Source organism: Podarcis vaucheri, assembly GCF_965113315.1.
Source record: "Podarcis vaucheri genome assembly, chromosome: W".
NCBI lineage: Eukaryota > Metazoa > Chordata > Lepidosauria > Squamata > Lacertidae > Podarcis > Podarcis vaucheri.
The window spans coordinates 34,753,419-34,777,377 of NC_138757.1; the positions used below are offsets into that span (position 1 = coordinate 34,753,419).

Genomic DNA, 23,959 nt, shown 5'->3' on the forward strand with positions numbered 1-23,959 from the left:
GACTTTGTCTGGGCAATGCAGCACACAGCAGCTGGTGAACCATGCCTCCTGCCTCCTTCCCATCTTCCTCTCCAGAAATGTTCAGGGTGGTTAGTTCTATCTCAAGCTACCACATTCAAGAGAAAGAGAAAGAGAAAGAGAGGAGGGGGGAGCAAGAGAGCTTTAGGTGCACAGCAGTGGCAAGCAGCCCATCACTAAAAGGAGTTGGCAAGGATGGAGAATTTGATCCCCTCATCCCCAGGGCAGCTGTTGATTAGGATCCAGTTCATCCCCCCTCCCCCCCTCCCGCCAATACTCCCCGCCCCTGTCTTGAGAGAGAGAGAGAGTGTATTGGTGTGGGGAATGACACATGCTGTATCAGAGTCTTAGTGCAAGAGTAGCTGGTGCCTGCTAAAGAACATAGGAGCCTTGCTGGGTTAGATCAGCATTTTGTTCCCACAATGGCCAACCACATGCCCTTGGGAGTCCATGGGGACACGGGGACAAGAGCACTCTGTCCATCATGTTCCCCAGAAACTGGTAATCAAAAGCATGTGGTTTGTGATAATAGTGGCAAGAAATAGCCACTGATAAACATATCCTCCATGGTTCTAAATGTCTACAGCTGTCCAAATTGACAGTCACCACTGTCTCCTTGTGGCTAGGATAATACACCCAAGTAGATCTGATTTCGAGAGGAGTGACATTTCCCTGAGCCACCCCAAAGCAGCCACTACCGCTTCCCAAATGCCAGTGCTCAGGTGGTAAGAGTAAGCCAGAGTGGCATAGCCTGTGCAGCAGTGGCTGCGCACAGAGACAAGGAGAAAACTGGCTCTTGGGGCCAGAGGGGGCTGGCGCCTGCATCATGAGACTGGGCTTTCTGCCTCCCGTGCTGCCAATCGCAAGCGGACCCAGAGTCAAGCAGCGCGAAATCAGTGACAAGCAGTGCTGGCAAATTCTGGTTTCGTCTCCGTTCTCCTCTGCCGAGTTCTACAAGGGCCACGTTGAGACTAGGGAAGAGACCAAAGCAGAGAGCTAGAGCCACCACCTGGACTGGATTTGAGTCAGAAGGCAGGCAGGTGCGGGTTGCCTGAGAGGAAAGTCAGGTTGGTGGGGTAGTGCCTGGTTTGCCCTAAGGGACCAGCTGCCACTGCATGGAGCAGCTGCTGATCGGTGACAAGGGCAACTCCATTTACGTGCCTTCGAGGCACATGCACACTGCCGCAAAGCTGGAAGGGGCACTTGAAGGGGCAAAAATGCCCCCCCCCAAGAGCACAAAAGCGGCAAAGTGGCATGGAAACAGCATCTCGACTCCCTCCCAGGAGCTTTGGCACCGACCTCTCAGGCCTGCGGAGAGTTGGAGCAAGGAGTTTTGCAGGGAGGCTGCTGGTTTTCAAAAGGCCTTTCAAAAGGGCTTCCAGAAGTTTAGAGGGTGTTTGCAGGCTTTTCCAATGCTGTCCCCAATATACGCAATTTCATTTAAACGCACGGTACCTCGGAATGCAACCCCCGTGTAAACCTGATTTGAGCCCGCTACAAGAACATCTAGAGGATAGCAAACCAACTGTGACCTTTTCTAGGAAGCTGTCTTCTCCCTGAGATCAGAGGAGGAAGGCAAGAGCAAAAGACAACCAAGGGTGTTAATGGCACAGGCCCTGAGAAGAGAAAGAAACAGCCCGTTGGCTGAACAGTATCTGGGCAGATGGCAGGGAAATGCACACGGTTCAGTGGCCCTGCGAAAGGGCAGGTGGGAGGACCAGAACCTGGGATGACTCAGTCAAGGCAAACAAAGGGCATGAACAGCACACAGGAAGCGGATGCACAGCTACAGAAGCTGAAGCTGAATGCAGCGGAGGACCCCCAGCCCCCACATTTCTGAGTGGAAGAGCAGCTGTTTTTCAAGCAGGCAAGCAGAGTGGGAAGGGTAGACATCCAGCACAAGGCTTCCAAGGAGGTCCCGAAGCAGCTTGGTAGGTAGCTCCCACTGATGGTGAGGAAATAGTCCTTGCCACGGTCAAGGTGAAGGACAAAGCTAGCCTCAATCTTCTCTTCCTTGCGGACGCACACATCCAGGGAAATGTCCCCCGTCTCACCTAAAACGGGAGGAGGTCAGGTAGATACACTCTTTGGCACAGCCAAGTTGGCTTGTCTGTAAATTAAAAGAGAAGACAGTGAGGAATTGAACAGAAGGACACAATAGGAGCCTGCTGGATCAGGCCAATGGCCCATCTAGTACAGCATCCTGTTCTCACAGGTGTATGGGGGAAACCTTAACTTCAAGAATTAGGAGAAGAAGCGACTCAGTTCCCACCCCCAGCCCACTTTCCTCTCTAGTCCTCCAAAGCAGCAGCTGCACAGAAGATGGTGACAGGATACTGGGGGGTGAGAGAAAGTGATCCTAACAAAAGAATATAAAAAGGGAAAGGATTTTTGCGCCCCCAATGTAACTTTCTTTTTTAGTTAGTTTACATTTCATTGAGTTTTTAAAAGTTTGGCTAGTTCTATATGATCCCCAAGATATTTCTGTGCCTCCACAACATAAAAATACGCATTGTTTTAAAAAAGTAATTTTTGGACGGAATGCTCTCACTGGTTCCCTGCGATGCCAAAAGGTGTTTTGGGACCCTCCAGCATTGTTTGGCTTCAATTCATTTGTGTGTGTGTCTTTGTTTAAAGCTGGTCACACACACTTTTACACTTTGGGCTCAGCTGCTTTGACGCGTGGCCCTTGGAGGCTTGAGCATGGGGCAATGCAGCCCACAAATGTTAAGCCTCCCCTGCTCTACCAAACTCCCAAGGTTTGAGGGAGGAGGGTTGGGAAGAGGAGGAGAAAAGGAAGGCCTTCCCTAGATAATAATAATAATAATAATAATAATAATAATAATAATAATAATAATAATTTATTTATATCCCGCCCTCCCCAGCCGAAGCCGGGCTCAGGGCGGCTAACAACAATCAAATAAACAAACAGTAAAATAGTTACACAATCTAAAAATATTTCATTATAAAAATTAATTAAATCAAATTGAAGGCAACCAATTAAGCAAAATTCTGTGCAGGTTGCCAGAGGAGGGAGTCAGGCTGCGCCCTGACCAAAGGCCTGGCGGAACAACTCTGTCTTGCAGGCCCTGCGGAAAGATGTCAGGTCCCGCAGGGCCCTAGTCTCTTGTGACAGAGCATTCCACCAGATTGGAGCCGCAGCCGAGAAGGCCCTGGCTCTAGTTGAGGCCAGCCTAACCTCTCTGAGGCCTGGGACCTTGAGGATGTTATTATTTGCAGACCGTAGGTTTCTCTGTGGGGCATACCAGGAGAGGCGGTCCCGTAGGTACGAGGGTCCTAGGCCGTATAGGGCTTTAAAGGTTAAAACCAGCACCTTAAACCTGATCCTGTACTCCACCGGGAGCCAGTGCAGCTGGTATAGTACCGGATGAATGTGATCTCACAGCGAAGACCCCATAAGGAGTCTCGCCACGGCATTCTGCACCCGCTGGAGTTTCTGGGTCAGTCTCAAGGGCAGCCCCACGTAGAGCGAGTTACAATAATCCAGTCTGGAGGTGACCGTCGCATGGATCACAGTGGCTAGGTCAGGGCGAGAGAGATAAGGGGCCTTGGGGTCCCTTTCCAACTCTACAGTTCTCTGATTCCAGAGAGAGACGCGCTGGGCTCCAAGTATCCCTTGCAGGGCTCAGCTAGAAGCCATTGCTTCCAATCCTGGCTGTCACTGAGCTTGGGGATAAAGGAGAAGTGGAGGGTGAGCTGCCCGTTGTTTGTGATCTGGAACTTCTCCTTCTGCAGCTGCCGGAACTTTACATTCTCAAACAGAAACTGCAGAGCAAAAAGGGGGGGGGGGAGGAAAGAGAGTGCTTGCCTTCAGCAGAGGCAAGGAAACGAGCTCCAGGGGGAAGTTTGTCCTTGGCCCCGGGCTCTCGTTTAGGGGACTGCACATGCAACAGGTCCACGTGGGGCTCTCCAGATATTGCTGCACTTGCCACTGGCCATGTTGGCTGGGGATGATGGGAGTTGCTTAGGTGGTGAGCCAATTTGGGCTCGCCCGCGGAGGCTGATGGACCCTGATAGATTCCGTCAAGCCTTGCGGGACCTTTCTCCCCCTGGCAACTCATTGACTGAGCTTGTTGAGGGCTGGAATACCCAGCTCCTGGCAGCCATCAATGAGATCGCACCTAAGCGCCCTCTGCGACCCCGCAGAAACCGGGCTCCCTGGTTTACTGAGGAGCTCCGGAAAATGAAGCGGGACCTCAGACGGCTAGAGCGAGTATGGCGGGGTGCCCGTGACGGAGCCTCAAGAACATCTTATAGGGTTTTTATGAAAACCTATGAGATGGCAGTGAAGGCCGCCAAGAAGTCCTACTTCTCGGCCTCCATTGCATCCGCTAGCTCTCGCCCGGCACAATTATTTAGTATAATTCGGTCTTTAACGTCCCTTGAAGGACAGCCAAATTTAAATAACAATTCGACACACAGCTGTGAGGCATTTGCGAGCTTTTTTGCGGAGAAGGTCCTGTCGCTCCGCCATGACCTCCCTGCCAATTTGGATACAATAAAGGAACTGGAGGCCCCTCGACTGTCCTCGGGTCCAGTATTGGACCACTTTGACCGGATATCCCCAGCCGATGTGGACAGACTCCTCCGAGCTGGAAAGCCCACCACTTGTCCTCTCGACCCGTGCCCGTCTTGGCTGATTAGAGCGTGTCCAGACGAGGTGCGGGCCCCGCTGGGGGATATCATCAATTTGTCCCTTGGCACCGGGACATTCCCAGGGGAACTGAAGGAGGCAGTGGTGCGTCCGCTCTTAAAGAAAACATCATTAGATCCCTTAGATCTATCCAATTACCGCCCAGTTTCGAATCTTCCATTCCTGGGTAAGGTGATTGAGAGAGCGGTTGCTGAACAGCTTGGTAGGTTTCTGGATGAAACATCAGCTCTGGATCCATTCCAGTCCGGCTTCCGCGCTGGTCATGGGACCGAGACGGCTCTGGTCGCCCTAACAGATGGTCTTCGTAGACAGCTGGATCGAGGCGGGTCGGGGCTGCTGATTCTTCTAGATCTGTCAGCAGCTTTCGACATGGTCGATCACGAACTTCTGGACCACCGCCTCGCCGACGTGGGGATCCAGGGCACAGTCCTTCAATGGCTGCGCTCGTTTCTCTCCGGTCGGGGACAGAGGGTGGCGCTTGGGGGGGAATTGTCATCGCGCCACTCCTTGGTGTGTCTCCCCGATGCTTTTTAACATCTTTATGCGCCCCCTCGCCCAGCTTGTCCGGAGTTTTGGGCTGGGTTGCCATCAGTATGCCGATGACACCCAACTCTATCTGTTGATGGATGGCCATCCTGACTCGGCCCCAGATACACTGACCAGATGTCTGGAAGCTGTGGCTGGATGGTTACGTGGGAGCCGGTTGAAGTTAAATCCTTTGAAGACAGAGGTCCTCTGGCTGGGACGGAGTGATATGGGATTGAGGGGGCAACTCCCGTCTCTTGTGGGGGTGCAATTAGTGCCAGCACCGTCCGTTAAGAGTTTGGGTGTAATCTTCGATACCTCCCTCTCCATGGAGGCGCAGATTGCAGCTATAACAAAGGCGGCATTTTTTCATCTCCGCCAAGCTAAGCAGTTGGCCCCTTACCTCTCTCGCCCTGACCTAGCCACTGTGATCCACGCGACGGTCACCTCCAGACTGGATTATTGTAACTCGCTCTACGTGGGGCTGCCCCTGAGACTGACCCAGAAACTCCAGCGGGTGCAGAATGCCGCAGCGAGACTCCTTACGGGGTCTTTGCTGCGGGATCACATTCATCCGGTGCTATACCAGCTGCACTGGCTCCCGGTGGAGTACAGGATCAGGTTTAAGGTGCTGGTTTTGACCTTTAAAGCCCTATACGGCCTAGGACCCTCGTACCTACGGGACCGCCTCTCCTGGTATGCCCCACAGAGAAACCTACGGTCTGCAAATAATAACATCCTCAAGGTCCCAGGCCTCAGAGAGGTTAGGCTGGCCTCAACTAGAGCCAGGGCCTTCTCGGCTGCGGCTCCAACCTGGTGGAACGCTCTGTCACAAGAGACAAGGGCCCTGCAGGACTTGACATCTTTCCGCAGGGCCTGCAAGACAGAGCTGTTCCACCAGGCCTTTGGTTAGGGCACAGCCTGACTCCCTCCTCTGGCAATCCTTACAATACTTTAGTTTATGGTTGCCATCAATTCTGATTTTAATTAATTCTTATGATGTTTTTATAATGTTGCACTATTTTAGTGTTGTTAGCCGCCCTGAGCCCGGCTTCGGCTGGGGAGGGCGGGATATAAATAAAATTTATTATTATTATTATTATTATTATTATTATTATTATTATTATTATTATTATTATTATTATTGTAGTCCAGCATCTGGAGGGCACCGCGCTGGCTACCCCTGGAGTCTTTGCCTGCGAGGAAGAGGAAGAGGCTGCCGCTCAGTGGAAGGGCATCTGCCTTGCCTGCAAAGGTCCCAGGTTCTATCCCCAGCATCTCCAGGTAGGGCTGGGAGAGATCCCCCGGAAATCAAGACTGAGCTAGAAGGGCCAAGGGCTTCTTTCCCCCCTGGTCTTTTTGCAGCAAACCCTCTTTAAGGGGTTGGAGAGGATCCTATTCGTCTTTACCTCCCTCCAGGGAGGGAAGGAATTCGTTCTCCATCCTGTCCATCAACTGAACAATATCCTCAAACACTTTCCGGTACCGTCGGTCAGCCATAACCTTCACCTATCGGGGGGGGGGGAACAGAGCACATTTGTTGGGGCTATGGACTAAAAGGGGGGGCATGAGTTAAGAGCAGAAAGGCCTGATGCACCCCCCTGTTCCCAGCCCTGAAAGAGGCAAGTACTGTAACTCTGAGAGCTTCCCCAGGATGGCAGCGGCTGTGACTTCCAGAGCCAATGGGCTGAAGCCAAATGCTCCAAGCCAAGTACCACAGCAGCTCCATTGCATGAATGGAGCCAACGGTTAAGGTATACAGTTCAGCCCATGTGGTCTGCCATGCCTGCAGGAGCAGCGTGTACTCAGAACAGTGGAGAATGGAAGCCTAGGGATTTAAGAGAGCCAAAACCTGCCCACTCCTTGCACCGGAAGTCATTGGCCAAGGAGGAGCTCTGTGGAAAGGGGCCTGGTTGTTGGTCAGGGCCTGCCCAGATTCGAGGAGGTGCCACATAGCAGGCAACTAAAAACCCTGAATAGACGATAGCCCTGGCCAGGGCAGGTGTTACCCCTGTGAGGAAGAGGGAGCCGACGGGCTTGTGGTCGCTCCTTTTCAATTCCATGTGGCTTCGGTAGCTGAGCTGATTCACGCTGCCTCCTCTCCAGAGGATTGGCTCACACCATGCTGGCACACGGCACTTCCCACTGCAAGGAGACAGGAGAGACACCAGGACTGTTGGACTGGCTGAGGCAACACACAAGGCTCACACAGTCAAACTTTGGCTCCACACACGGCCTGTGATCTTGACCACGGTCAACAGCTGGAGATGATGGGGCTTGGGAGTCCAACTTCTGAAGGGGCGGACCTTGCAGGTGTGCAGGCATTTTGCTTCATGGAGAGAGTTGTCAGGAAATCAAAAGCTGCCTTCTACCAGGTCAGAATGAATTTCTGACCTCCCCCAGTTTGGATTCCTACATTGCAGGGGATTGGACTAGATGACCCTCGTGATCCCTTCCAACCCCACAATTCATTAATTAAGTCTCCTCTGGCTGGCAGCAGCTCTCTGTGGCCCAATCCTTTTTCAGGTGGAGGTGCCTTTCAACTTGAGACTCTGCATACAAAGCATATGGCACACCACCAAATGATGATCCTTCCCCAAAGCAAGGGGCCCCGTTATTCTTGTTCAGACACTATTTTTTCAGTGACCCAAAAGACCCTTTCTGGCACCTGAAATGCTGCCCAAAGGAGCCTGCCGTTTTCCGGCTTCGTCACTACATGTTCCGTCTGTCCTTTTGATTTCCCCATTACCACAGCAAGAGCAATGAAACTAGCAGGCCTAGGTGGCTTCTGACAGTTGTCGAGAACCACAAGAATATGCCAAATCCTGGATGGTGAGGCTCAGTGCCTACTAGCCATAATGGCCACAGAACATACTCCACCAAGAGAAGCAGTATGGCTTGGAGGAGGGGAGCGTGCTGTTGCACTCAGGTCCTGATTGTGGGCTCCCCGAGAGGCATCTCATTGGCCAATGTGAGAACAGGATGCTGGGCCAGATGGACCAATGGCCTGATCCAGCAGGGCTGCTCTCATGCTCTTATGCCCTGGCAGACTCATCTTGAGAGAGCACCAAGTCTCATTCCCAGACTTCCTTGACACAAAGAGGATTCTCATTCAGCCTGCTGCACCTTTCAAGGAACTGCAACACCGCTTATACACACCACGAAACAGAGGATGCTGGTTATCAGGACAAATGTGGGGGAAAGGAGCCAAAACATTTCCAGAGCAGGGATGGCTTGAGGAAGACAACATATCACAGCCTTGCATTTCACAACTCGCCTAGCAGCCTTTTGTGGGAATGTTCTGGGGTGCAGGAGAGGATATATTGTGAGATTATATCCTAATCCAACTTGTGCTAACAAGTTCCCAAAATATCAGCAGAGTTTATGACATTCCCCTTTTAGTTCGCAACGCTAACGTCTGCACAGGTTCGCTAGAACCTCTATAATAATTACTCTAGTAATTTCCCCTTTTGTTCCCTCTTAAAATACAAGACACGGCACAGTCTTTATAAAAGTATAAAAGAGTTTACTCACGTTCTGTTCACAATATGATCCCAGAAGGCAGACAGCTTAAAAAAGGGAAAATACACTCATAATCTATCTTATAGGAAGATAGTACTGTCCTCTCTTGGCTGAGAGCCAAGAGGGCATGTTGCTCCTTCAAAAGATGAAGATGAGAGAGAGAGATATGGCTGCCTGCCCTGTGCTTTTATCATTTACCTGCACAGGTGAGGCCACACCCACCTCTGGTCACATGCGGAGGAAGTCCGTCCCCAGGAAGTTTACCTGCTTGCTGGACAGACATCCCTCCCCATGTTCTAACATGTACACTCTAGGAATGTTGTCTTTGACTGCTCCTGTGTTTACATCCCACATGCCCCTTCTCAGGCAATACAAGATACACAAAATATAAACACCTTTATTCAACCACCCAGAGTCCCAGCTTGACACGTAGATTCTGGAAACTCTCTCTCGGTAGGGGTTTCGTCAGTATGTCAGCAGTCATCTCTTGGGTGCTGCAGTAGGATAGTTCCACAAGTCCATCCTGGATCCTCTGGCGTATGTAGTGGTATTTAACCCCAATGTGTTTTGTTCTGGCCAGGAACTTCTCACTCTGCGTCAGCTTCAGGCAACTTTGATTTTCCTCTAGCAAGCTGACAGGCCCTTTTCTCACCAACCCAAAGTCCTTCATGAGTTGATCAAGCCAGGCGATCTCTCTGCAGGCTTCTGTTGCTGCAACGTATTCTGATTCTGTGGAAGATAATGCTACACAGCTCTGTTTATAACTGCCCCATGCAACAGGTCCATCCCCAAACATGAAAACATGTCCACTTGTTGATTTATAATCAGCATTATCCCCAGCCCAATCTGCATCAGTATACCCAACCAACTTAGGGTCTCTGACGGCTGGTAACCTTAATTTACAATTCATGGTACCCTTCAAATACCGCACCACCCTCTTTACACCTGCCCAATTATGCTCAGTGGGAGAAGTCACCTTTCTGCTAAGAATCCCCTCAGCATTAGCTAAGGCAGGTCTACATGTGGTAACTAAATACAAAAGTTTACCAATCGCCGACCTGTAGTCATTGTTGTCTGGCAACTGCTTCAAATCCTGCTGATTCTTCAGGAAGTCAGTAGCCATTGGTGTAGCAACTGGATGTGCGTCTTGCATCTGCATGTGCTCAATTAGCTCGTGGATCTTCTGTCTTTGGCTGAGAAGAAATGAACCGTCCTCTTCTCTTTCCACCTGGATCCCAAGGTAGTACTGGACATCTCCTAGCTCCTTGACCTCCACCTCTTTGCTAAGGTGTTTTACTATTTGTGTATAGTCTTTCTCACTTGCTGTGGCAATAATCAGGTCATCAACAAAAGCTAAGATATATGAGAATTGTCCATTATTTGACTTACTGTACAAGCACTTGTCAGCATCGCCTTCCTTGTACCCAAGTTGCGTCAGCATTTTATGCAACTTCTGGTTCCAGGCTCTAGCAGCCTGTTGAAGTCCATAAAGTCCTTTCTGGAGTTTCCACACTAAATGTGCCTCATGTGGTTTCACAAAACCCTTGGGCTGTTTCATGTAAATTTCTTCTGAAATCTGCCCATGTAGAAAAGCGGTAGCAATGTCTATGTGTTTCACTCTCATTTTCTTGGAGGCTGCAATGCTCAAAAGCATTCTTACGCTGCTGTACCTCACGGTTGGTGCAAAAACTTCATCATAGTCTTCACCACAATGCAGTGAAAATCCCTGTGCTACAAGTCTAGCTTTGTAGCGCTGCAACTCTCCTTCTGACCCCTTCTTAACCTTGAAAACCCATTTACTGCCAATGGCCTTCTTACCGGGAGGCAGCTCAGTGAGTGTCCAGGTCTTGTTCTGATGCAGTGCATCCATCTCCTCCTGCGCGGCCTTCCTCCAGAGACTGGCTTCTGCAGCTGGCATCTCCTGTATCTCTTCCCAAGTGGAAGGTTCCTGTGGAAACGCTGACCCTGCAAAGTAGAACAGCCGTAATGGTGGGACACCTCTATTGGTTCTGGATGAGCGCCTGACCTCTGGTTCTGTGACCGCATCGGCTTCCTCATCCTCCTCCAACGCAGGCATGTCCCCATCTGAGTCCTCCTCTTCGTCTCTGGTGCCGCCAGGGTTCTGGTCCTCTGCGTCTTCTGGTGTGTCGCCTGTAGGGGACGCTGTAACATTCGAAGGTAGATTAGTACTTTGTGGGGTCTCAAAAGGGAACTATACAAATTCTTCAGTCCTTTCTGACTCATCAGAAGAATCCACAACAGTGTTCTTAGTGTCTACTTTTCCATATTCATCAACAGAAACCGCATGGTATGCATTTGTCTTACCAGTTTGTAAGTCCATAATTCTATATCCTTTGCCTCCAGAGGCGTATCCCACCAGGATACCTGCTTTTGCCCTGGAGTCAAGCTTGTGTCTGTGTTCTTTAGGGACGTGAAAGTAACACGGACTTCCAAACACACGTATGTGCGACAGATTGGGAGCTTTCCCATGCCAAAGTTCAAATGGTGTGCGCTCTGCTCCTTTAGTTGGCAGTCTATTCTGCAAATAGACCGACGTGTACACTCCTTCGGCCCACAGCTTCTGTGGCAAACATGCATCCTTCAGCATGCACCTTGTCATGTCCATAATGGACCTAAACTTTGACTCAGCTATGGCATTCTGCTGTGGTGTGTAAGAAATTGTGCTTACGTGTGCAATTCCTTCCTTGGCCAGGAGAGACTGCATTTCATTTGAGCAGTACTCACCTCCATTGTCGCTCACAAACACAGCTGGAGCTCTCTGGAATTTATTCTTGACCATGGCAATGTATTCCTGGAGCTTGTCCACTGTCTCACTCTTCTCTTTGAGGAAATACACAACACAAAATCTTGAAAAGCCATCCAGAAATATTAAAATATATCTATTTTTTTCCAGTGAGGGAACATTCATGGGTCCACATATGTCAGTGTGCACTATGTCAAGCACTTTGTTGCTTCTTTGTTCTGCACAACGTGGAAATGAAGGTTTTACAGCCTTCTCAGTAATACAGCTTATGCACTTTGCTGGAGCTTTGTTGCTCTGCTTTACCTCCAAACCTCTTACAAGATCTCTTTTCTGTAGATCCAGAATGACGTTGGTATCTCTATGTCCAAGCCTTCTGTGCCATAGGTCCAGATCTGCCTCATCTTTCTGGCTGGAATGTGCCACTTTTGCAGACTGGTTCTCTGAAAGATCAAGCTCATATACACCATTTATCAGCTTTGCTTGAGCAACCACTTTGCCATTTTTAGTCACCTTGCATTCTCCATTTCCAAATGTGATCTGGAAACCTTTCTTGTCCAACGTGGACATGCTGATTAAATTGCAGCTCAGCTCTGGAACATACAAAACTCTAGAGATTTTGTTCTCAATGCATTCATTGTTTATATTGCATTTAAGACTCATGGAACCTGCACCTTTTGCTTTGACAATGTTGCCATCTGCAATTTCAATTTCAGATCCTTCTTCATCATTTATCTCATTAAAATATTCCTTCTTGTATGAAAAATGCAAGCTCGCTCCTGAATCAATTATCCATTTATTACGTCTATTCTCACAATTCTGGACAGCTAAATTCCTTTCTTGCAGTAGCCATGTGCATTCACATTATCCCTTCTTTTCCCCTTTTGGCTGAAAGGGGTGGGGTTTCTTTGCTTTAGGAGCCCTGCAGTTCTTTGCAATGTGTCCTTCTTTGTTACAATTGAAACAAATCACTTTCTTAGGCATCTCTTTGGACTTTGTAAATTGCCTAGATGCATAACTGCTGTCCTTGATTTTAGCATTTCTCACTGGAGATTCAGCTCTATCTATGCATTCTTCTTTTAAATAACCAATCAAGTCTTTAAAAGTCAGACCTTGTCTATGGTCCATCTAACTTACAAAAGGGCTAAAGCGTGGTCCAAGTGATGATAACAAAAATGCTATCTTTGTATCTTCATCAAAAGCTTTGGGAGTCAGATCAATTCTTTGAATAATCTCAGTAAACTTGTTGATGTGCTCTGTGAATTCCTCTTTTGAATTCATCCTCAATCTGGTTAATTTACACACCAAGTTTCTGAAGCAGTTTGTGCTAGATTCTCCATACACGCGCTCAATATCTCTTAAGATTTGAGACGCATCATCTATACTATTTATTAATGATAGCTGCTCATCACGAAGTCCACTCAAAATTATGTGTCTAGCTTCGCTGTTCATGCGTCTCCAAGCACTTATCTTGGCTAAAGCTCAAAATTTTAAAATCAAAATCTCAAAAATCTCAAAATGCAAAACAATTCTTCACTGCCTTGGGTCACTGTGAACTCTGAGGGAAGGGGGGGGTGTTGCTTAATCCCCACTGCACAATGGAACGAAGGACCATGTGCTTACCAGGAAGTTAACTCAGAAAAATACTACTCAACTCAAAATCACAATCCAACGCAATCCTTCAGAAATACGCAAAAATATGCAATACTGGGGCCAATAACCCTTTGTGGGAATGTTCAGGGGTGCAGGATGTCGGGAATCAAACCTTTATCAGGAGAAACTGGCAACTCTCTCGGGCACCCGACTTGATCTCCTGTTGACCTCCCTGTCTGCATTCCTGAAATATACTCAGAGTCGCAAAGTGATTTCATGCTCTTTATTCAGCTCATAGTGGTGAGGAGGAATGAATAAAAGTCCCCTCACAGTATCTGCTTTATATACACTATTTACACAATGGGCTGCACATGATTGGCTAATTCTGGAATTCTACTGTAAGCCAATCAGGTTGTGGATTCACTTCTATCTGGAGCATGATTGGGTGGTTCCTGCCAACCAATCATACTGCTGCATTGTTCTAGGACCAATCAGACTGCTGCATTCTGAATCCTATTGTTCTAGGACTAATCAGACTGCTGCAGTTTGGATCCTATTCAACTCGGTACATAACACCCATCCCCTCTAAGTTCCAGTCCTGCCCGGGAGGTCGCATTCATAGTCCTCAAGGTATGCCGGCGGCCTACGTGTGCGTTGCGGCCTGGGGTGTTCTCTGGTCCGGGCTCCAGGTTCTGGCTCATGTTCCAAGGATGCTGGCTGTGATGGGGCTGTTTGGTCTGGTGCAACCGGCTCGCTCAGTCGTGGTTCTGGTGTCCTTTCGGCCTCACGGGTCCTCTCTGTATTTACTGATTCTGCCTCTCCTGCTGGCCCCTCCTGCTTTATGGGCCTCACTGCCCCTCTGTTCCTTTGGGACTCCTCTGACCTTTCCTCCTCCTGGTTTTCTCCTGGGAATCGTCGCCGTATCTGGTCGCAGTGGCGGCGCCAGCATTGCCCCCCATCCGTTAGCACCTCGTACGACACGGGGCCAGTGACCCTGGTGACTGTGGCGGGTACCCATGCTGGGCCTGCCCCCAAATTCTTTGCGTACACTGGGTCCTGGGCCTCGAAGGTCCGGGGGTTCCTGCCTTCCCCCACCACTACCTCATCCTGAGCTCTATCGGGGTGAAGGCGGTCCAATCTGATTGCAAGGCGCCGACCCATTAGTAGTTCAGCGGGGCTCCGGCCAGTCGTTGAGCTGGGGGTGCTGTGCTGTGCTAGAAGGAATGTGGCAAGGCGGTACTCCCAGTCCCCTTGCGTCATGCGGCGAAGGGTGTCCTTGGTGGTCCGCACCAAGCGTTCTGCTTGGCCATTGGTGGCAGGGTGGAACGGCGCCGAACGGATGTGGCGGATGGTGTTCTGTGCTGTGAAGGTTTGGAATTCTCCTGACGTAAATGCAGTCCCGTTGTCTGAGACAAGAGTGTCAGGGAGCCCGTGGGTTGCAAACAGCCTGCGTAGTACCCGGATGGCTGCGGACGTGGAAGTGGACGGTACCAGTGCGACTTCCAGCCATTTGGTGTAGGAGTCTACCACTATGAAGAATGTTTCCCCCTGAAAGGGGCCAGCGAAATCCACATGCAGGCGTGACCATGGTGCTCGGGCGGACTCCCAGGACTGGACTGGGGCCCTTGGGGGATCTGGGCGGGATTCTTGGCAGGCCTGGCAGTGTTTGACCCAGGCCTCTATCTCTCCATCGATCCCCGGCCACCACACATAACTCCTGGCAAGGGCCTTCATTCTTACTACCCCTGGATGTGTCTCGTGTAGGGCTGTGAGGACCCTTTTGTGGAGGGGCTGGGGAACAACGACCCTGCTTCCCCATAACAGGCACCCCTTGTGGGCCGACAGTTCATGTTTGCGGGTTGTGTAGCTGGCGAATTCTGGCCCGGGGCTGCTGCTGGGCCATCCCCTCCACACCCAGTCCAGGACCCGGGAGATGACCCTATCTTTCTTGGAATGGTGTGCAACTTCTGGTGCCTGGATTGGGCGGTCGGGAAGCAGCTCCAGGCTCATAACCTCTTGTGCAGGTGCTGGGTCAGGGCCTGTTTCCGGTAGTGGTAGCCTGCTGAGGGCGTCCGCATGGCCCATCGCCTTCCCAGGTCGGTGAATCAGTGCATACTGGTAGCTGGCAAGGAAAATTGACCACCTGAGGACGTGAGGAGACAGCACTTGGGGGGTCTGCTTTTCGGGGGCAAACAAGCCAAGCAACGGCTTGTGGTCAGTCACCACGGTGAAGGGCCGCCCGTACAAGAAATCATGGAATTTTTTTACTCCCTTCACGATTGCCAGACCCTCCTTGTCGATTTGCGAGTAGTTCCGCTCGGTTGCGTTGAGTGTCTGGGAAAAGTACGCCACCGGTACCTCTCTTCCATCTGGGAGTTGGTGCCCCAGGACAGCGCCAATGCCATAGGGTGAGGCGTCGCATGCTAGCACCACCGGCAGCCTCTCGTCGAAGTGTGCCAAGACAGAGTTTGAGACAAGCAAGTCCTTGACTGCCTGGAATGCGGCCTCCTGGCGCTAGCCCCACACCCAAGGGGCCTGCTTGTCCAGGAGTCTGTGTAGGGGCTCCGCTACCACCGCCGCCTTGTGGGGAAGGAAGGAATGGTAAAAGTTCAATAGTCCCAAGAAGGCCTGAAGTTCAGTCTTGCTCTTGGGCGCTGGGGCATCACAAATGGCCCGTACCTTGTCCCCAGTCGGGTGGACCCCTTCTGCGTCCACCACAAATCCCAGAAAGTCCACCTGAGGCACTCCTAGTAGACATTTTTCCCGCTTCACCTTGAGACCCGCCGTCTGGAAACGGTGCAGAACGGTGCGGAGGCGGTCCTCGAACTCCTCTGGTGTGGGCCCGGCAATCAACACATCATCGAAGAAGGGGGTGACGCCAGGAATCCCTTTAAGGAGAGAGTCCATTAGATTCTGGAATATGCCTGGTGCCACGCTTACCCCGAATTGCAGCCGCTTTACCCTGAACGCTCCTCTGTGCGTCACAATCGTCTGTGCCTCTGCTGTGGCCTCATCTACTGGCAGCTGTTGATATGCTTGGGCCAAGTCCAGCTTGCCAAAAATTTTCGACTCAGCCAGGGTGGAAAGGACATGGCTGACCACTGGCACTGGGTATGCATGGGCCGTGAGGGCCTTGTTTATGGTACATTTGTAGTCTGCACAGATGCGGACCGAACCATTAGGCTTGACGGGTGTGACGATTGGGGTTTCCCAGGGGGCATTAGGCACTGGCTCCAGCACTCCTTGCTCCACGAGTCATGTCCAATTCCTCGTCTATACGGGGTTTCAAGGCGAACGGGACCCGGCGGGCCTTGAGCCTGACCGGTCGTACTGCGGGGTCAAGCTGTAGCGCAATGGGGGGGCCCGTATACTGTCCCAATTTCCCGTCGAAAACCCCTGGAAATTCCTTGCATATGGCGTCCAAGTCCACTTGTAAGCTAGTGTGGTTCACCCCAGTGACAGCTAGCCCCAGTGGTCCAAACCATGCCAATCCCAGTAAGCTAATGTAGGGGCCCTTGACCACAAGCAAGTCCAGTTGCCGCGTCCGCCGTCGGTATTGCACCCTGAAGGTCCCCACCCCCATTGTGGGGACCTTACATTTCTGGAAGTCCCGTAGGGTGAATGGGGCCGGCCTGAGTTTGGGACCCCCAGTAGGACACAGTTTCCTTAAGGTCCTTGTCGAGATTATGGATAGAGTTGAACCCGTGTCAAGCTCCATGCGGCATGGGGCCCCCTCTATCTGCACCTCTACATAAATTTTCTCTACGTTGGGGTGGGGCAACTGGTATACCTGGCAGTCCGTGAGCTCCGTCGAGTTGCCTTGGTGCGTTGGGCCCCGGGACCTGGGGCTCTTGGGTTGGTCATCTGATGTCTGGTGTCGGGTGGGCCGAGCCCGACACACCCGGGCGATGTGTCCCGATTTTCTGCACTGCCTGCACTCTGCGTTGTGGAAACGGCAGGTCCTCCTCTCGTGACTCTCCCCGCAGCTTGCGCAGTTCCCTCCTTCTCGTCGAGGCAGCTGTGGTTTGTGCGCTGCTTGAGTGCGCTGCTGTACTCGGTGCACTTCCTCCCTGTCGGATCCTGAGTCGTCGGTGAGGTCTTCGTGGTAGACCCTCGGTTGGGATGGCAGGCTCGGCCGTGCCTCTTGCGTCGACCTCTCGGCAGCTTCCGTTGCCAGGGCCTCCTCCAGAGCGACATGGAACGTTAGGTCCTTCTTAGCGTAGAGGCGTCGTTGCAGCTTCTCATCCTTCAGGCCACCGACGAGGCGGTCACGAAGCATGTTCTCCAGCTCTGAGAAGTTGCAGAACCGGGCGGCTTGGCGGAGAGAGGTCACAAACCCAGTTATGGTTTCCCCAGGGGCTTGTCGCTTTGCGTAGAAGGCATTTCGACGAGCCACCACTGAGGGCTGCGGCGAAAAGTGCCCCTTCAGCTGTTCTATTATTGTCTTGTATGGAACAGTAGCGACGTCTTCAGGCACAAGGAGAGCCCGGGCGATTTCAAATGTCTCCTCTCCGCAGACGCTGAAGAATACCGCCCTCTTCTTGGCGTCTTCTTCGTCGGTGACCCCTTTGGCTTCTAGGAGGAAGGTGAAACGGGAGGCGTACGCTTCCCAGTCTCCAGATGCTGGGTTGAATGGCGAGAAGCTGCTGTTGGCTGCCATTCTGGGTTCCTTGTGTCCCGGAGCTGAAGCCTGGATACACGGTGCGAGGCAGCGGTGCGGCAGGTGGCGGTGCTGCGGTGCTGTGTGTGGCAGTCAGCTCAGCGGGATCCCACCTTCGTCGCCAGTGAAATATACTCAGAGTCGCAAAGTGATTTCATGCTCTTTATTCAGCTCATAGTGGTGAGGAGGAATGAATGAAAGCTTTATACACATTATTTACACAATGGGCTGCACATGATTGGCTAATTCCGGAATTCTACTGTAAGCCAATCAGGTTGTGGATTCACTTCTATCTGGAGCATGATTGGGTGGTTCCTGCCAACCAATCATACTGCTGCATTGTTCTAGGACCAATCAGACTGCTGCATTCTGAATCCTATTGTTCTAGGACTAATCAGACTGCTGCAATTTGGATCCTATTCAACTCAGTACATAACAATTCCCCAGCAAGATCCAGGCTAGGTCGCAATAGGCGATCCTTCTCAGCGTGAGAAGAACACCCCCCCTCTTTCCTGCCCCCCCCCCCAGCAGGGGGAAGAGATAGACAGAAACTTATTTACATGCCTTTATTTCTGTCTTTGCAGCGTTACGGAAAACATGACTGCTCTCTTCAAACTCCAGCAGTCGAGAGAAGAATACCTCCTGTACTTCCTGTACAGCTCATATTACACTCTGAGCTAATTCCGGTGCTTCGCACTGTGAATTGACTGTCCCTCTTTTTCCCACGGACAGTCCCAACATTCCCATTATGTTTTGCTTTCAAGCTACCAGCAGCTCGCGGGTGCATTGCTTCTATATGGTAACATACTCCCCCATATGAATCAATGTGCGCTGCGAGCAAAGCGTGATCTAGAGAAGAAAGCAAACAGTTGTTATACATAAAACACTCCCCTCTTGTTTCAGTTCCACCCTTGGAACTACCTGCCACTGGTTTCCCCAGTGTACCTCTCTGGTTGTCTGACTTCCAAGGAATGAGTGCATCTGCATTACCTTGGCTAGGGAATGCATCACTGAAACCTGGTGGGATAAGTCCCACGATTGGAATGTAATAATGGGGGGATACAATCTATTTCAGAGAAACAGACCAGACAAGAAAGGAGGAGGAGTGGCGTTATATGTCAGGGATGTGTATACCTGTGAAGAGATCCAAGATTTAGAACCTCAAAGCCAAAGTGAGAGCATTTGGGTCAAAATTAAGGGAGAGAAGAATAACAGAGACCTCATTGTGGGAGTTTACTATAGATCCCCAAGCCAAACGGAGGACATAGATGATGCCTTCCTGGAACAGATGGCCAAGCATGCAAAAGGAAGGGAGATAGTAGTAATGGGGGACTTCAATTACCCGGATATTTGTTGGATGTCAAACTCAGCCAAGAGCATAAGGTCAAACAGATTCCTCACTGGCCTTGCAGACAACTTCATTGTCCAGAAAGTGGGAGAAGCAACAAGAGGAACAGCCATTTTAGATCTGGTCCTAACCAATGTTGATGACCTGGTTAGTGGGGTAGAAGTGGAAGGATCATTAGGCGCGAGTGATCATGCTCTTCTGAAGTTTACTATACAGCGGAAAGGAGCAGCCAAGCATACTAGGACTCAATTTCGTGATTTTAAGAAAGCCGACTTCATAAAACTTAGGGAAGTGCTGGGTGAGATCCCATGGACAGTAATACTAAAAGGAAAGGGAGTTCATGATGGCTGGGAGTTTGTTAAGAGGGAGATAGTAAAAGCACAACTTCAGGCAATACCAATGAGACGGAAACATGGAAGGTGCCTAAAGAAGCCAGGGTGGCTATCTGTCAGGGAACTGCCATCAGAGGCACGGGAGAAGGAGAGGGTCTCTGATTCTGCAGGGGAAGGTCCAAGCGCTAGAGGGAGACTCAGCCGGGAGGAAAGGGAAGAGAATGAGTGTAACACCAGGGATCCAGGAGAGCAACGGGACAGGGAGGTGCAGGGGCTCCAGGACTCTTTGTTGGAGGTTAGCGAGGAGAGCCCAAGCACCCCGCTGCCCACGCCCACCCTGCGCAGGAGACTCCCGCGCAGTGAGAGGGGGAAACGATTGGGCATCAAACAACTCTTATGTTGGCAACGCTTTAAGAAACGCCCACAGACAGATTCTACAAGTGACTAAGGGCAGCCACGCTAATATGGGCTGCGTAGTCCAGAGGGTTTAACCAGGCAATCCGATGCTCAAACGGAGCAGGATTACGCACGAGTAACTCCCAACCGCTACAGCAATCTGTCTGTCCCTGAAGGTTGCTCGTGCGCGACAAGCAGAAGGGGGCATCATGAGTCAGACCGGAGGAGCAGGAGCCACGAGAGGGGCGGCTGGAGGCCAATCGCTGGAGGAGAGAAACCGCGATTTGGAAGAGCACATAGCCATCCTGACGGCGAGGCTGGACGAACGACGGTCGCTGGATGCTCAGGGGAAACCCACCCCCATAGCGAGGAAGGTACCGGGACTGGTGCACAAGTTTGGGGAAAAGCCTCAAGAGTATGGGGCGTTTAGAACAGAAATAGAATATGCATTGATGCTGCAGAAAAATGATTTTGAAAATGACGCAGCCAAAGTTGCTTATATTGTGGGGCACTTGCAGGACGGGGCGAGAGAGTGGATTCGACCGCTTATGGCGACGCAGAATGACGCCATGGAGGATCTATCGAAATTCTTTCAGGCGATGGATGCTATGTTCAGTAGCGATGTGCAACAGAGTGTGACCAAACGGGAACTGCTGAACTGTAAGCAGGGAGAAGGGTCAGTTAGAGACTATTGGTCACGTTTTGCCATGATTGTTCATCGTTTGGGGTGGCAGCTGGACTCGGAACCCATACAAATGCTATTTGAGGAGAGGTTGTCACCAACGGTCAAAGATGAGCTTTCGCGCGCACGCCGCCCACAGTCTATGGATCAGCTGACCAAGGCAGCCCTTGCGATTGGAGTAAGACAGGAAGCGCGGGCTCAAGAGAGGCGGGAAGGGAGAGAGCAGCGTTGTCATGACTACCGCATTCCTAGAATTCCTAGGCAGCCTTCCCCGCCGGCAGAGCCAATGGAAATAGGCGGTGCGCGCGCCCAGGAAGTTTCAAACGCCAGCGAGAGTCGCAAAAAGGAGGGAAAGGATGTAAAAACGACCAAGAAATGTTTCCTTTGCCAAAGACCAGGACATTTTGCCAGAGTCTGCCCACAAAGAAAGGCCTGGCAAGGAATGGTGGGGGCCATGGGGGGCAAGGAGGAGGAACCCCAGACTCCGGAGCAGGGAAACGGGAACGCTTGGCTGCCAATCAGCGGGCACAGCAGCCGAGCCAACAACCAATGAATGTGCCCAAACCAGATTCTCCAAGAGCAGCTGTCAGGGGTTCAGGGGCAGAGGCACATGGGAGGCAGGAGAGGGAGGACGATTGGGCGGAGTCCGAGGACAGCGCGGAGGAGGAGGACTGTGGCCCAAGGGACTCCATGAGCTTTTCCAGCGAATCGGGGGATTCCCAGGAGGGGGCGCCTGTAGCCAGGGCAAGAGGAGCCCCAGGGGGGACTCATCAGGGGGAGAAGGCCAACAGGGAATCCCGAAGCAGCAGCTGGAGATCAGGGCCGGCTTCCCCTCCAGAGCGTAGCGAAGGGGGGGGGAGTTCCAGTGTATCAGGGGAAGCAGCTCCATCGGCTGGAACGGAGGAGAGGTCAGAACAAGCTATCCTCCCGGAAGGGGAGGGGAGCAGTGAGAGGAGTGACGTAACGATCAGGAGAAAGGTTGGAAGCTGGGCGCGCGCGCCAAGTTCAAATGTGCAAGCGCGCGGGGAAACGGAGAGCCCGGGGGAGGAGCCAGGTCCCAAAGCCCGCAGGAGGGAGGGAGAGCCATCGGGAGATTCAGCGTCAGAGGAATCCAGGAGGGGCGGAACTCCAGCGGGCAGAAAGACCCTGCGGAAAAGGAAAGACAGGAGGAGGTGGAGCAAAGCAAGCATCTTAAACTGGTGCAGGGGAGGGACTGATTCAGAGGGGACTTCTACGGTCTAAGCGTAACAGACGTGGGGCTACGCGCCTCGGCTGTGAAGCGGAAAATGAACTGCAATAAACTTCTTTGTATATAAAGGAAACCTGGCGTTGGTCCTTTGTGAGCTGGGACCTGAGGTAGCCCCAACAGTAAGTCCCCTCTCAAAAAACGCAGAATTTTTTTTGCAAGCTCACGAACGTTGGCAGACATGACTACTGAGGAGCAACTGACAGCCCTGCGAAACGCAGTATCAGAGCTTTCCACTGCAGTAGTGGTCTCCAAGCAGAAAGGAGAAGAAGCAGAAGCGCGATGCCAGGATCTGCAAGCCAGGTGGGAGCGTGCGTGCACAGAAGGGTTCCCGGGGCCCTGGTCGCAGGGAATTGGACTCGGCCGGCGGGGGGGGGGGGCAGTTTAGTAGCCCACTTCGATGGGAACCTGAAGCATTATCCCAGTTTCAGAGCTGACGTCGTATATGCGCTGCATTTGCTTCGGAAGGATTTTAGAGATGAGGAGGAGAGAGTAGGCTTCATTGTGTCCCACTTGCAAGGGGAAGCTAAAGCCTGGCTGCGCAATTTGTGGCGCGAAGATGGTCCTGCCCGCAGGAATTCTGACGCATTTATCGCGGCCATGGACGCTTGCTTCCAATCTACCGTGGACGTGGATATGGCGCGGCGGGAAATGCATGGATTGCGGCAGAGCAAAGCTACAGTACGACAGTACCATTCTCGCTTTTTTGCATTGCTGAATGTGCTGGGCTGGGAAAAGGACTCCCTGGCAGTGAGAGACTTGTTCTGGGAGGGACTCAATGGCTCCATAAAAGATGAGTTGGCAAGGGGGGACAGACCTCAAACCCTTGCAGACGTCGTGCAGAGGGCGCTTACGATAGGAGTGCGCCACGAAGAACGCCCTTGGAACAGTGATGAGGGTCGCCAGGTGCGCGCACAGGCTAGAGCGTCTTCTTTTCTTCCCAGGGACCTGGGACGTATGCATCCCTCGCCTCCGCTGAGGGAGGGGGAGGAACCAATGGAGCTTGGTGGTGCCAAGGCTCAGACAGCAGCCGGAGCCACAGCACCCGGAGCAGTCAAGACTAAGCCTCCTAGAGGGAGCAGGAAGTGTTACATCTGTGACAGTGCGCAGCACATGGCCAAAGAGTGTCCCCAGAGGCTCCAGAAGCACACTGCAGCCTTAGCAACAGTAACAGAGGCAGCTCGCCATGGAGAGCAGTTTCAGGGAAACGGCAATGCCTGGCTGGAAGCAGAGATGCTGGGGCTCAGCCAGGCAAGTCAGTAAAGCAGTCCCCAGCGATTTTGCAGCCTACAGACCCCCTGCCACCCAAGCCTGTGGTGCAGCTCACTGCAACTCTCCAGTTACCCAATGGACTCACCCTGGAAGTCCCCATTACAATTGACTCTGGTAGCAATGCAGACTTCGTGGGGGTGCAGTTCATCAAGCAGCATCGCATAGCACTTCTACCAGCAGGTGGTGCAACAGACGCCACCCATGATGATGCAGATTGGGAATCACCGCGAGATCATCAGTTTCAACGTCACCCGCCTGTCAGACACGCCTATAGTGTTAGGCATGAGCTGGCTGGATAGACACAGCCCGTCATTAGCGTGGTACCAGCGGCAGCTCACCTTTGGCTCATCCTACTGCGCACAGCATTGCATCCAGACCGGTCAGGAGGAGGAGGGTCAGGAAGAAGGGCAGCAGCTGCACCTAGGCATGGTGCAGGCGGTCCCGCACAAGTACAAGGGGTTTTTGGAGGTCTTCTGCGAAAAGGAGGCTGACCAGTTGCCACCCCACCGGCCCTACGACTGCGCAATTGACCTCTTGCCAGGGGCAACGCTGCCGACTGCGAAGCTGTATTCCATGTCCGAGGATGAGATGCAGGAACTCAGGGAGTTCATAGATCACAACCTGAAGCGGGGATTCATCCGAGAATCCAAGGCAGTAGGGGGCAGTCCTGTGTTTTTCGTGAAGAAGAAGGACACGCCCCAAAAAAGACTCATTGTGGACTATAGGGCCGTGAACTCGATGACAAAGCCCAAGGCCTTTCCCATGCCCAAGATTGACGACCTGCTCGCGACAGTGAGGAAGGGGACGATCTTCACCAAGTTGGATTTACGCGGCGCATACAATCTCATACACATGCGGGAGGGGGATGAGCGGAAGACAGCCATGTTCACACCGTTGGGCACCTATGAGTACAGAGTTATGCCGTTTGG

The 23,959-nt window shown here is 51.9% G+C and overlaps 1 protein-coding gene across 1 annotated transcript in view; it reads right to left on the reverse strand.

The window, feature by feature from the left end:
* Positions 1-23,959, reverse strand: part of LOC309523275 (inositol polyphosphate 5-phosphatase OCRL-like) — a gene marked incomplete at both ends in the record, with an annotated part of 52,359 nt that overhangs the window by 1,707 nt on the left and 26,693 nt on the right. The window contains 4 exons of the mRNA XM_082207060.1: positions 1,919-2,072; positions 3,639-3,804; positions 6,617-6,727; positions 7,228-7,363. Coding sequence (XP_082063186.1) covers positions 1,919-2,072; positions 3,639-3,804; positions 6,617-6,727; positions 7,228-7,363 — 567 coding nt within the window. The remainder of the gene's footprint in view (positions 1-1,918; positions 2,073-3,638; positions 3,805-6,616; positions 6,728-7,227; positions 7,364-23,959) is intronic.